The sequence below is a fragment of the Theropithecus gelada genome, chromosome 5 (genome assembly GCF_003255815.1).
Source record: "Theropithecus gelada isolate Dixy chromosome 5, Tgel_1.0, whole genome shotgun sequence".
Lineage (NCBI taxonomy): Eukaryota > Metazoa > Chordata > Mammalia > Primates > Cercopithecidae > Theropithecus > Theropithecus gelada.
Window position 1 is genome coordinate 92518801 of NC_037672.1, and position 12923 is coordinate 92531723.

The window sequence follows — 12923 nt, forward strand, 5'->3', positions numbered from 1 at the left end:
ACAGATCAGGAAACTGAGTGTAATTAACTGAATGTTTGTATCCTCCCAAAATGTATATGAAATCCTCTTGAAACAAAACTCCCTCTATCTAAGTCCAATGTCCTTTCCTGTGGGCTGCCCTGCTTGAGATCGCAGAGCACTATCCCCACTGTGACAATGTTATGAGGTGGTACCTTTGGGAGGTGATTAGGCCATGACATCGGAGGCCTCATGAATGGAATCAGTTTCTTTATAAAAGAGACCCCACAGAGCTCTCATCATCTCATCTCTTTTTATGTAAGGATATAATGAGAAATCTACAATCCGGAAGAAAACCCGCACCAGAACCTGACCATTCTAGTACCCTCATCTGGATTTCCAGCCTCCAGAATGGTGGGGAAGAAATGTTGTTTACAAGCCACCTGTCTGTGGTACTTTGTTACAGCAGCCTGAACTAAGATACTGAGGCACAGAGAGACTAAGAAACTTGCCCAAAGCCATGTGGCTAATAAGTAGTAGAACCAGTATTCAAATTGAAGGATTCAACACTAGATGAAGAGAGTCTAGCCCAGTGCCTGGCTCAGACATGGAGTAGACACAGCACAAACGTCCATTTTCTTGCCTTCTGGGTTGATAAATACATAGTGGTGAAATGGAATGGTGCCAGCAGAGTGGTCAACCATCCCAGTTTTCTTGGGACTGAGGGATTTCCCAGGCTTTGGGATTCCCAGTGCTAAAACCGGAACACTCTCAGGGAAACCAGGATAGTTGGTGACCCTAGAGGCCAGGCACAGGGATTCCACATGGTTTCCTGCAGTATTTTGTCTCAGATAAACTAAGTTCACTATAAAAAGCTCTGTGCTCTCAAGCAGGGCAGGCCACAGGAAAGGATACTGGACTTAGAGGGAGTTTTGTTTCAAGGCTGGGGGATACTTCCAGTTGATTCTTTGCCTTTAGGTCATTTCCCTAACCTCCCTGAATTATTATTTCCTGCTCTGTAAAATGAGAATTATACTACCTTAGGGCTTAGTATTAAGATCAAGTTAGAAAATGGTCATCATCAGCCGGATGCAGTGGCTTATGCCTGTAATCCCAGCACTCTGGGAGGCCAAGGCGGGCAGATCACTTGGAGACCATCCTGGCCAACATGGTGAAATCCTATCTCTACCAAAAAAAAAAAAATCAGATATTAGCTAAGTATGGTGTGGCATGCCTTTAGTCCCAGCTTCTCAGGAGGCTGAGGTTGGAGGATAGCTTGAACTCGGGAGGCAGGGGTTGCAGTGAGCTGAGATCATGCCACTGCACTCCACTCTGAGGGACAGAATGAGATCCTGTCTCAAAAATCAAACACACAAACAAGAAAGTAGTCATGATCTGTAAAATGTCTTATTAAAAAAAAATATTGTCATCATAGATACACTAGAACCTCAGGACAAGGGCCACAATCCCTAGAATAGATTTTCAATTTCCTGATCTCTTGACCTCGTGATCTACCCGCCTCAGCCTCCCAAAGTGCTGGGATCACAGGCGTGAACCAACGTACCTGGCCAGAATAGATTTTCTTAGTCTAGTGTCTACGGACATGGATCATGCCCAGTTTCTAAAAATGTATGGTTTGTGGTTTGGGACACTATTCTAGGGGAATGAATCCACTGTCTTCATTGGGACCTCAAAGGTTGTCCAACATCCGAGAACCATGGTCTCAGAAAGATAAGCTGCTCTAATGGCTTCTGGTCCAAGCCCTTTGCATAGCATATAAAATATGCATTGTTTAGCTAGGTAAATAACAGATATCAATTAAGTCTGGAGATTATCAGTATGAATGGCCACTCAAGGATTATGGAGCAGGAAGACCACCGAGGTCCTGATTCTCTCTACTAATGAACACTCCCTCTTTCGAGAGTGTATAGCATCTCCTCCTAATACTAGTATTTCTTTACTGTTGGATTCAATCTGGAGTTAAAAGGAGGTGAGAAGGTGAATGGATATTGCCACAATTGGGGAGAAGGTGAACAAATGCAAAGATTTAAAATAAAAACTTGGGAGAGGGGCTCCTCTTTAAAAGCCATTGGCCACTAAGTTCTGGAATTGTAAATTACAAGCTGCAGTTTTCCCCAGAAGCACATACTCAGGCAGAGATTTCATACATTTCAAATATTTTCCTAAAGTATCTGAGTTTTACTAAACTTTGACTAACTGCACTAATTCTAATTAGTAAAGTCTTGAGTGATTCCTGAAAAGTGTATTGTGCTGCAGGAAAAAAAAATATTCCTACTGATGGACATACACACTCACGCACACAGAGTTCTAAATTACACATTTGGGATCTCCTAAAAATGACTTTTTTCCCCCTGAAAATGGTATTTTAATAGATTGATATCAACCCATGTCTACTACTAACATACTACATATGGACTTTAAAAACTAAGAGTGAATTTGGCCTAAAATTCATGATATTTACATAATTACCCCTCTTAGAAGATACTTACATCTGATTACATATGATTTTATAAAAAGAGGAAAATGAAATTTAAATAGTAGGCTGAAGATTAGAGGCCTGGATTTCTAATCAAATTCTGCCCTTTTAGGAATTAAATAATCAAAATATAATTCCTTTATCGTTACATAACTACTGAGCACAAATACATTTTATAGGTTGGCTAGAGAATGCTTACATCTGTGAGCAACAGCCAGCTACATGCTAAGACATACTAGGTTTTCATCTGTATCTGTGTCTTTACTATAATACATGGGGCATTAATATGGAAGAGCTGATATTTTTTGATATTTCCAGTAAAACGGATGCAAACCTTTTCATTCTCTACTGACAGATAGCGTTAAACATTTCATAATTCTTCTTGTCACAGCCTTTTTTTTACAGAAGGTTAAAAACTGGATTTTAAATGAAACAGACAGGACTTAATTTAAATGCACAGGGAGTAGAAAATGTTAGCAGATGGACAAGCCTGGCAATTTGCTGTCAGCAGCTGAAACACAGCACATTCCCAGCTTAGTTCTGATAAGACAGCAAGACTGGTCCTGGCTGTTCCCAATACATCAATAAGGAAAGGGATTTTAGCATAGGACACTTCCTCTTCATTCCTGATGCAACAGGCTTGGAAGGCATGAAGGGAAAAGGCACAAATTCTCTGGGGTTACATACCACATTCTTATAGAAAAAATAGAGAATCATGTTGGAAAGCCGTGTATAACACCAGTGTCCATGGACAAGAAGGAGCTTGCTGAGATGTTTGAACTGAGAAACGGCAAAGTCACTGGCCATCACAGCCTGCAGATGCAATGGGGAGAGAATGCCATCCTGAATGATCAAACATGTTAGAACAGACACAGCACAATTCTTGGGAAACTCTAAGTCTCATATTCTATCTTCTTCTGACAGCATTTGTTCCATACATGAATGAAAATCATTTTTTGGATTACGAGCTTTTATCTGAATTTTGTGCCTAAAATACCATCCCACACACACACCCACATATACATATACACACGTGCACACAAATAGGACACTCCCACTTCCTTCCTTCTCCTCTCATACCCTCTTCTTTCCCTTTTTTTTCCTCCCTCACCTGCCTCAAGATCTTTAGGTCCTTCATTCAAATCCTTAGTAGCTTCTTCAGAGTCAGAATTTACGCAGCTATTGCAGGACTAAAATATATATTCCTATGATTTAGGTAAGCTCTATTTTTAACAGGTGAATAATACAGCTAAAATTATCCAGGAAATGCCATAATACTCACCTAGTAAAAAAATCAGTGAATGGATAGGTAAACTTCCTGTCTCTCACTCCTCAGCTAGCCACACACAGCCTCACTCTGCCACAGAGGATTTACCGTGGAGAATGCTGCCTTTGGATGGGCAGGTCAAGGCCACAGAACTTGGGTGCACAATATCCACTCACCTGCATGCCTTCTTGACCCGAGACTCCTATTCCAATGTCTGCCACTTGTATCATGCTAACATCATTGGCACCATCACCTTCATGAGGCAGAAAAAAAGGAGAGAAACATATGAGGAGTAAAGAAAGGGTGTAAATGTTGCAAATCGATAGGGGCAGCTCAAGTGAACAAATAAATCCTTCAAAGTTCATCCCTTTCTCCAAGTTTCCTGGAAGTAAGTTAAACAGAAATGAAGTGTCATCCCACTGCCATCAGGAAGAATTCCAAACTCAACACTGCTTTAAACTGCTTCACGCTATGGCACCTACCCAGACTGATCTTGCTTTTCATGTCACTCATGCTACCTTCCATTCTCCAGATACACCCTTCTCCCTGTAGCCATGCACGTGATAACACTGTCCTTATCACCCGCAGCTCACTTTGCTGGATTTCAATTTTTCTTGCTCTCAGCCTAATAATTGTTATATATTATATATAATGTATGATATAAATTATAAGTATTATATATAATCCATATAAATATAATTATAATGTAATAAATTCTAATTATGTTATATATAATTATAAATCCAGGAGTTTTCGCTTCGGAAACATCTGGATCCATAAGCTTGAATAATTCATTTATTTGTTTATTCAACAAGATAACTGAACAAAATTCCACCCTAATCCTGAAACTTTACTGCAGCAATCTGAAAAGTGATGCTATCTTTTCACCCAAGCTGTTAATAGGATATGATGGAAACCCAGGAGTTTTAGTGGCTACATCACCACCCTGGGGGGAAAGTTACCGGAGACTGGAAGCAGTCCAGAGGGAAAACAGACATTGAAAGAGAGCGCTGATATGCCAAGTCTTCAGCTTAACACTGGAGTCTCTGAGATCTTAATCTCATACTACAATTCTCTTCAGTTATACTCATTCTTTGGTGTCAAGGCTTTAATATCCACTAGACTCTTGTTTTTTCTTTTCTTTCTTTTCTTTTGGGACAGAATCTTGCTCTGTCACCCAGGCTGGAATGCAGTGGCACAATCTCAGCTCACTGCAACCTCTGCCTCCCGGGTTCAAGTCATTCTTTGCCTCAGCCTCCCTAGTAGCTGGGATTACAGGCTCCCACCACCATGCCTGGTCAAGTTTCGTATTTGTAGTAGAGGTGGGGTTGCACCATGTTGGCCAGGCTGGTCTTGAACTCCTGAACTCAAGTGATCCACCCACCTCGGCTTCCCAAAGTGCTGGGATTACAGGCGTGAGCCACTGTACCCAGCCTGATATGCACTAGACTTCTGATTTTCAAATTTACATCTCTAGCCAATTTCTTACTCCTAAATTCCAGACTTTTATTCTCGCTTCACACCAATATCACTGCTTAGACATTTAATGGCCTTTTCAAACTTCACATGAGTAAGACCCAATTCCAAATTTCCCCTGCCTCTATCTCAGTAAATGGCAACTCTGTTCTTTCTGTTCTTAGACATAACTTTGGCATTCCCTTTGACAACTCTTTCTCTCATATAACATATCCAATATGCCAGCAAATGTCACTGGGTCTTTTTTTAGACCGTGCCCATTATCTGACCACGTCCCAACCCTTCCTTTGCTCCCAGCTGTGCCCAAGCCACCATCATCTCTTGCTGAATTATCAAAACTGATTTCGTATGTCTCTGCAGTCCAACAATTACTCTGACAGAACAGCCAACATGATCATTTTAAATTTAAGGCAAATCATGTCCCACTTCTGCTGAAAATCCTTCAATGGCTCCCTAATTTTACAATGTCCTCTAAGACCCTGTGTGATCTGGCCCCCTGCCGCTTCTCTGACCTTTAATAACCTGCACAAAACTCCTCCCTTTGCTTAATCAGCTTTGTCCTCAAACACACCAAACATGGTTCCCCTCATGGCTTTCATTTTCGCTGCCTTCTCTTCCAGGAATGTTCTTCCCCGTGTCTCCCATGGCCCCTTTATGATTTCCTTCATGTCTCTGCTCCCAGTCAACCTTAGCAGTGAGACCTTCTTGGAAAATCGTGCTTGAAAGAGCAGCCCCAGCCTATCTCCAGTGCTCTACATCTCCTTAGTCCACTTTATTTTTTCAATAGTACTTATCACTATCTGATACCTCACAGATTTATGCTTTGTTTTACTGTATGCCTTCCTACTAGATGTAAGTTCCTTGTAAAAAGGTACTTTGTCAATTTTATATACTCTTGTATCTCCATTCCTTAGAAAAATGCCTGGTACAAAGAAGGCACTTGATAAATATTTGTGGAATGGATAAATGAATTGTCATGTCCTTGAATTTAGCTTTCCTGAAGGTAGAACACATGAATTTTTCAGTTCTGTGATTCAGTTTATTACTCGGCTTAAGCTTGTTGATTTGGGGGTCTGACACTAAACTAAGAAGTCTGGACTATTTTATTGTTTACCATGTCACATCCCTACTACCTGGTTCACAGAAGGTGCTCAAATAGGTGATAGAGGAAGGTGCTCAAACAGGTGATGGGAAGGAGTGAATGTGGTAGAGAGAAAGGGAGGAGGAAAATGGAAGGAGCACTGGGAGAGGAAAGAGACAGAAGGATCGGTGTCTGGTGTGGTGTGAAAGGAAGAAGTGCAGGACTTGGATTCATCCTCACTCACCAATGGCGAGGGTCATCACCTGGAGATGGCTGCGGACCAATTTCACCACTTCACTTTTCTGCAGCGGTGTGGCTCGGCAGCAGACCACAGTTTGACACCAAGATGTCAGTTCCAGGAACTGCTTTTGTAGACTTTCTTGCAGAGCAAACTCCAGGGTCTTCCCAGTGATAATGAGTCCAGCTCGTAACCCGGAGTCCTGGGGGACAGGAGGCTGATGTAAATCTACACTTAATGACACTTGCTCTGGCAGGGCTTGAGTTTTCTTCTGAAGTTCTTTCAAAATTGTGCTCATCAGCATCCCACAGGCATCCTTGAAACAAGAGGCAAAGGTGGTTAGCCTCCAGGCTCCCTGGGTGCCAGAACCAGTTACATTTTTTTATTGTCATTTTTTAGCAATTGCTGAATCAGGAAAACCTCAAATAATGAATAACTGATTATTTTCAAAGATTTTATGAGTCTTCCACAGAGAGTTTTGTGTGTATGTGGGGATGGGTTAAAAGGAGGGGGAACATCTCACCCCCAACTGCATTTCTTATAAAGAAATAGCTGTGAAATTTCTTCATGTGTGCAATTTGCCTTCTTGAACAGTGAATCCCAAGAGTCCTCTGGTCTCATTCTGCCAATTAGCAGCTGCTTGACCTTGGGCAAACTATGTACCTTCTCTAAACCTTAACTTTCTCATTAAAAATATGCAAATATTATTTCCATCATAATGTTGTTGTGAGGCTTAAGCAAAATAATACATGCAAAACTCCTAGTGTAAGGCGTGACACATGGCAGACATTTGAAATAGTAATTATTGTTTATATCTTCTTTTGGATTCAATGTATTCATTCACTCACTAAGTATTTAATGAGAAACTATATATTAGAAAACATTCCATGAGCTGGACCTACACCAACAAACATGAAAATTCCTGCCCTCATGGCGCTTGCATGCTGGCCAGGATGTTCTTGGTGGTACTTATCACATCTCATTTGTATACATCCTCACTCCATACTAGTTAGGAAGTTCCTTAAAGGCAGGTATCACTTTTAATTTACTTTTGAAGCCTTCATGAGGCTTAAAAGAGGACCACATCAGGTACTCAGTAAACATTCATTGAATGAATTCTACTCAAGAAGATGAACAATAAGCTTATCCAGAAATTCTTGTGTCGAGTGACCACTAAGATAGATTCCAAATCCAGGAGCAGTGAATTTAAGTTTAGTTTATACACTAAGTCTGAAATAGTTGATTTGTGAAAGAGCTGTCACTCAGAGCTTGTTCGCTGTGATTTTCAATGCTGTTTCATCAAGCATTTCTCAACCTACAACAAAATAAGAAAAGCAAGGAAGAAGTAGATATGGATATGTGTGTACGAAACAGCACAAAAACTATAAACACTCTTGTGGAGTGTTCATAGGGCTCTATTTTAGGAATGAATTTGATCTCATACCCCTCCAAAGCCCTTAAGGAAAAGTATACAGAGATGAATCAGATATGCTCATACAGCTCATTACATCATAGTAAAAATTATTTTTAAAATCCTTCCGGAGTTTGGTTAAATTAAAAAGGCACATTTAGAAAGTAACATGCCTCACAGTCATTGAAAACATTAACATCGGATTATGTGTAAGGTATTTGTAATTGAAAGAATACAGCTGCAATACCATACAACAATATAAATATGGTCTTTGTGGCATCAATATGCTTCCAGTATACAGAATACAGTCTGTGTGGATATTCTCCAAAATATAATTTTAAATTGTAGTTTTATGATTATAAATTGATTATAAAGGTTTTTGTACTCTTCTATATATTTGAGTATATGTTTAGGTTTTACGAATTAACTATTTTTTCATTATAAAAATAACAGAAGTACATACACACACACAGCTAATCTTCATTATCTGTGGAGTCCACATTTGTCATTTCACCTGCGTGATAAAATTTATCTGTAATTTCACAATACTTAAGGTGCTTTTGTGGTCACATGTCACAGAGTGACATTTGAGTGTCACATGCAAAGAGTGACATTTAAGTCACGTGATATGCCCATTCCCAGCTGAAGCTGAACACCATGATGCCTTCTTTTGCCACTTCTCAAACTGTAGCAAAGTCTTCTTTTCATGGGCTATTTAGTGGCATATTTTTTGCATCTTTCTACTTTTTGTCAGTGATTTTGCTGTTTAAAATGACTTCCAATCATGGTGCTGCAGTGTTTCCAAGTAAAAAGGGCTGTGATGTGTCTTATCGGGGGAACTTACCCATGTTAGATAAGCTTTGTTTGGGTATATGTTACAGTGTTGTTGGCAATGCATTTAACGTTAATGAATCATTAATATGCATATGAAATAAGGTACATTTCAGAAGAAACAAGGTCACATATTGATTGTTGACAGTATATTGTAATTAGAGTAAGCTAACTTTGTATCTCCTCTAAAAGCAGTGGTCAGTGTTTACTAATTCAGAGCTCGAGGCAACTACATAAACCATAGCTCTACAAATAAGGAAAATCAACTGTATATATGTAATATGTGATATATAATTAGAAAATATACTGAAATAGGAATCAGAAAATTTAAAGTTTAGTAATCAGATGTACTTAGAGAAATCACAAGCATTTGGAGTCTCAAGTTATAAAACAGATAATTTATTTTGTATGTCTATTTGTTGTAATTGTCAAATGAGATCAGGTATGGAAAGCCTTTTTGTAGATTCTAATATAAATTATGAAGATAGAAAGTTACCAATCTGAGGAGAAAAGTTTAAATGAAATTACAAAAAAAAAACTTAAAAAATTAAATGACCAATCCTGAAAGGCCTTTGTATATTCCAATGCAGTAACTAGTTACAAACAGGATATGACTATATTAAAACAAATGAAGAAAAAAACTTCTATGAGAGTAAAAGGTAATTTATAACTGGCAACACTTATAATCTAATGTGTAAATTGAAGAACAACATTGATGGAAATTTGTAAAGATGACACGACAAAAGTGACTTCAGACATTTTACTGGCTGCCATGTTGCCTATTTAGAATGTTACAGGAGCAATTCCTTCACTGTGACACACTGGGCTCCATGATCTTCCAGTCCTTTTAAACTCTTAGTGATTCCTGAGGGACTAGGAGTGTGAGGGGGAAAGAAAGGAGTTAAATACTACTGACTGAGCCCATACTATGTGCCTGGCTTTTTATCTTGAGTCGTGATTAAACTAAATTAATTATGTTTGTTGTAGTCTATTTAGTTATTTGGAAAATTCCCACGCGGAATAGCTATCGATAGCAAAAAAGTTATAGATACTCAGTAAATACTTCTTGAATTGATAGTTTTAAATGCCTTTAAACATAAGAAAAATTGTGTATTTATAAATAATTTTTTATTTATATAAATTTAAGGATACAAGTATAATTTTTTACATGGATATATTGCATTATAAATGAATTTCACAGTCCTAAAGATTTTACTATTCACAACAATCTCTATTTTTATTTTTTAATGCTTACTGAACCTCTCTCATCTCATAGGCACCGCATTAAACAATTTATATTTTTTCATTTAATGCTCACAAAAACCCTATTAAATAGTCATTACTCTCCCATTACAAGTAAAGAAAAAGCAGCATAGGAGGGTAACTCCCCAAGGCCGAATACTCGGTCAGCAGCAGGCCAAGCATTTGATCGCTAGTCTTACCAGCCACCTAGGCTACATTCTTTTTGGTGACTGAAATGACTAAGCATCTTCTTTGGTTCTGCCCCCTGCAGCTACTGGGAGTTGGCTGCTGGTTGTGGTTACGGGTCACTGGGCCACCGTAAAGAAGAACCCACTCTATTTTTCCCTTTTCTCAAAATGTACCATTTAGCTGGGTGCTGGTTGAGGCCTGACTATAAAAACATGCTAACCAGGCTGGGCGCGGTGGCTCACGCCTGTAAATCCCAGCACTTTGGGAGGCTAAGGCAGGCGGATCGCGAGGTCAGGAGATCGAGACCACCCTGGCTAAAACGGTGAAACCTCATTTCTACTAAAAATACAGAAAAAATTAGCCGGGCATGGTGTTGGGAGCCTGTAATCCCAGTTACTCTGGAAGCTGAGGCAGGAGAATGGCGTGAACCCGGGGGGTGGAGCTTGCAGTGAGCCGAGATCACACCACCGCACTCCAGCCTGGGCAACAGAGCAAGATTCCATCTCAAAAACGAACAAACAAACAAACAAACAAAAACATGCTAACCAATCATGGCAGCCTTAGGCAAGCAAAGCTCAAGAAGTGATCTTGAAGAAAAGTTCCACAAGATTTCAAAGAAGGCAGACTGCAGTGATGGGATTGATATCACGGATTAAGTCTGACTACTGAAGAAGAATGGGAGGAAGTTTTTCAAGAAAAAATAAACAATGTGCACAAATCTTGGAGGGTATCACTATACTGGAAGGCTTCTGAGAAAAATAAAACCCTCGTTTATCTGATCAAACATTGGCGTTACAGATTAGCGGGAGGCAAAAATAGAAAAAACTGGTCTGAGTCTAAGCCTCTTATATTCCTTCTTCTTTAAAAAATGACATTTTCCTTTTCCCTTAAACAGTTCTTCAAACTTATGATATTCTCGGGAGCACTATCTAGGAATTACAAGAAGGCATGAATTCCCTAAGAGTCTATTTTTAGAATTGCCATAAAAATATTTAATAATTTATTCACCTGATTTCAATAGACACTATCACTTTTTCTCATCTTGAAAGGGAGGTAGATTCCTGTCTCAGGACTTGATATATTTTCTCATTTTGGGCTAAGGCCTGTCAGATCCCTGGTAATCCAGTGTGGATGGGGGGAAAGCAAATAAAAAAAATAAAACAAAACTTTCTCCTAACGCCTTTATTCAGCAATGATTCCTCTGAATCATTATAATTTTCCACTAAGCCTTTAGAAGAACTATGACGCCCTTCCAAGCACAAGGTAGGTTTCTGGATAGAAAAAATTATCAAGAAGCTAATGGTTGCTGGCCGGGCACAGTCGCTCACCCCATAATCTCAGAACTTTGGGAGGCCAAAGCAGGCAGATCACTTGAGGTCAAGAGTTCAAGACCAGCCTGGCCAACATGGTGAAACCCCATCTCTACTAAAAATACAAATACAAATACAGGTGTGGTGGCAGATGCCTGTAATCCCAGCTACTTGAGAGGCTGAAGCAGAATTGCTTGAACCTGGGAGGCAGAGGTTGCAGTGAGCCAAGATAACACACCACTGCACTCCAGCCTGGGTGACAGAGAAAGACTATGTCTCAAAAACAAACAAACAAACAAACAAACAAACAAAAGCTAATGGTTGCTGTTTTGTTTTGTTTTTTATCCTTGCATACATCAAATCTCAGATGTTCCAATGGCTTTGAAAATATAGAAGAACTGGTTTAATCTCAATATACGCACTTTACTTTGGGTATTGAGGATAAAAAGCTTGTCATCTGGCTCTAGTAGTTTGCATGCATAAGCTATGTTGACAGCTGTCTCCTGCTTGTCCCCTGTCAGCATCCAAATCTTGATACCCGCTTTGTGAAGAGCTTCTATAGATTCAGGGACTCCCTCCTGCAGACGGTCTTCAATGCCAGTAGCACCTAAAAAATAACCAAAGTAAAATAGGACTTGTAAGAAACCAAAGCCAGCTGAAGCTCAGCTAGTCTACAGTTGAATCATATCTGTTAGCCAGCTCAACCCTAAACTATATAAACTGCCCAGCTGCCTCTGGAGAGTCAAAGGAGGTTTGGCAACCCAGACCAAAATTATATGCAATGTAATATTTTGGGAAGGAAGCCTCAGGGATCAATGAATTTATCAAACTTACTTGTTCTCCTTTTGGCTAGTTTTCTTATCTGTAAATTGAAGGTGTTTGAGTCAATTGTTTATGCAACCTTACACTACAATTTTATAATTCTATGATATTCCCAAGGATAAGGGCGGGATTTTATTTATTTTTATTTTTATAGATTTAGGGGGTACAAATGCTGTTTTGTTACACTGAAATACTGTTTAGGGATGAAATCTGGGTTCTCAGTGTAATCATCATGCCAATAGTGTAAATTGTACCTGTTAGGTAATTTCTCACCCCTTGCCCCCTGAGCTATCCTCCCACTTTTCTGAGTCTCCAATGTCTACTATTTCATTCTCCATGTCCATGTGTACACATTATTTAGCTCTTACTTATAAGCGAGAACATGTGGTACTTGACTTTCTGTTTCTGGGTTATTTCACTTAAGATAATGGCATCCAGTTTCATCCATGTTGCTGCAAAAGACACAATTTCATTCTATTTTATGACTGAGTAGGATTCCATTGTGTATATATATGTGTGTGTGTATGTAGATATATATATATCACATTTTTCTTTAATCGTTTGTTGATGGACACTTAGATTGATTCTATGACTTTGCTAT

The 12923-nt window shown here is 39.3% G+C and overlaps 1 protein-coding gene across 1 annotated transcript in view; it reads right to left on the reverse strand.

Moving 5' to 3' along the window:
* ATP10D (ATPase phospholipid transporting 10D (putative)) overlaps window positions 1-12923 on the reverse strand; it is a 110591-nt gene that overhangs the window by 17657 nt on the left and 80011 nt on the right. The window contains exons 15-18 of the mRNA XM_025386350.1: window positions 11923-12107; window positions 6524-6833; window positions 3899-3975; window positions 3143-3268 (exon numbers count right to left, since the gene is read on the reverse strand). Coding sequence (XP_025242135.1) covers window positions 3143-3268; window positions 3899-3975; window positions 6524-6833; window positions 11923-12107 — 698 coding nt within the window. The remainder of the gene's footprint in view (window positions 1-3142; window positions 3269-3898; window positions 3976-6523; window positions 6834-11922; window positions 12108-12923) is intronic.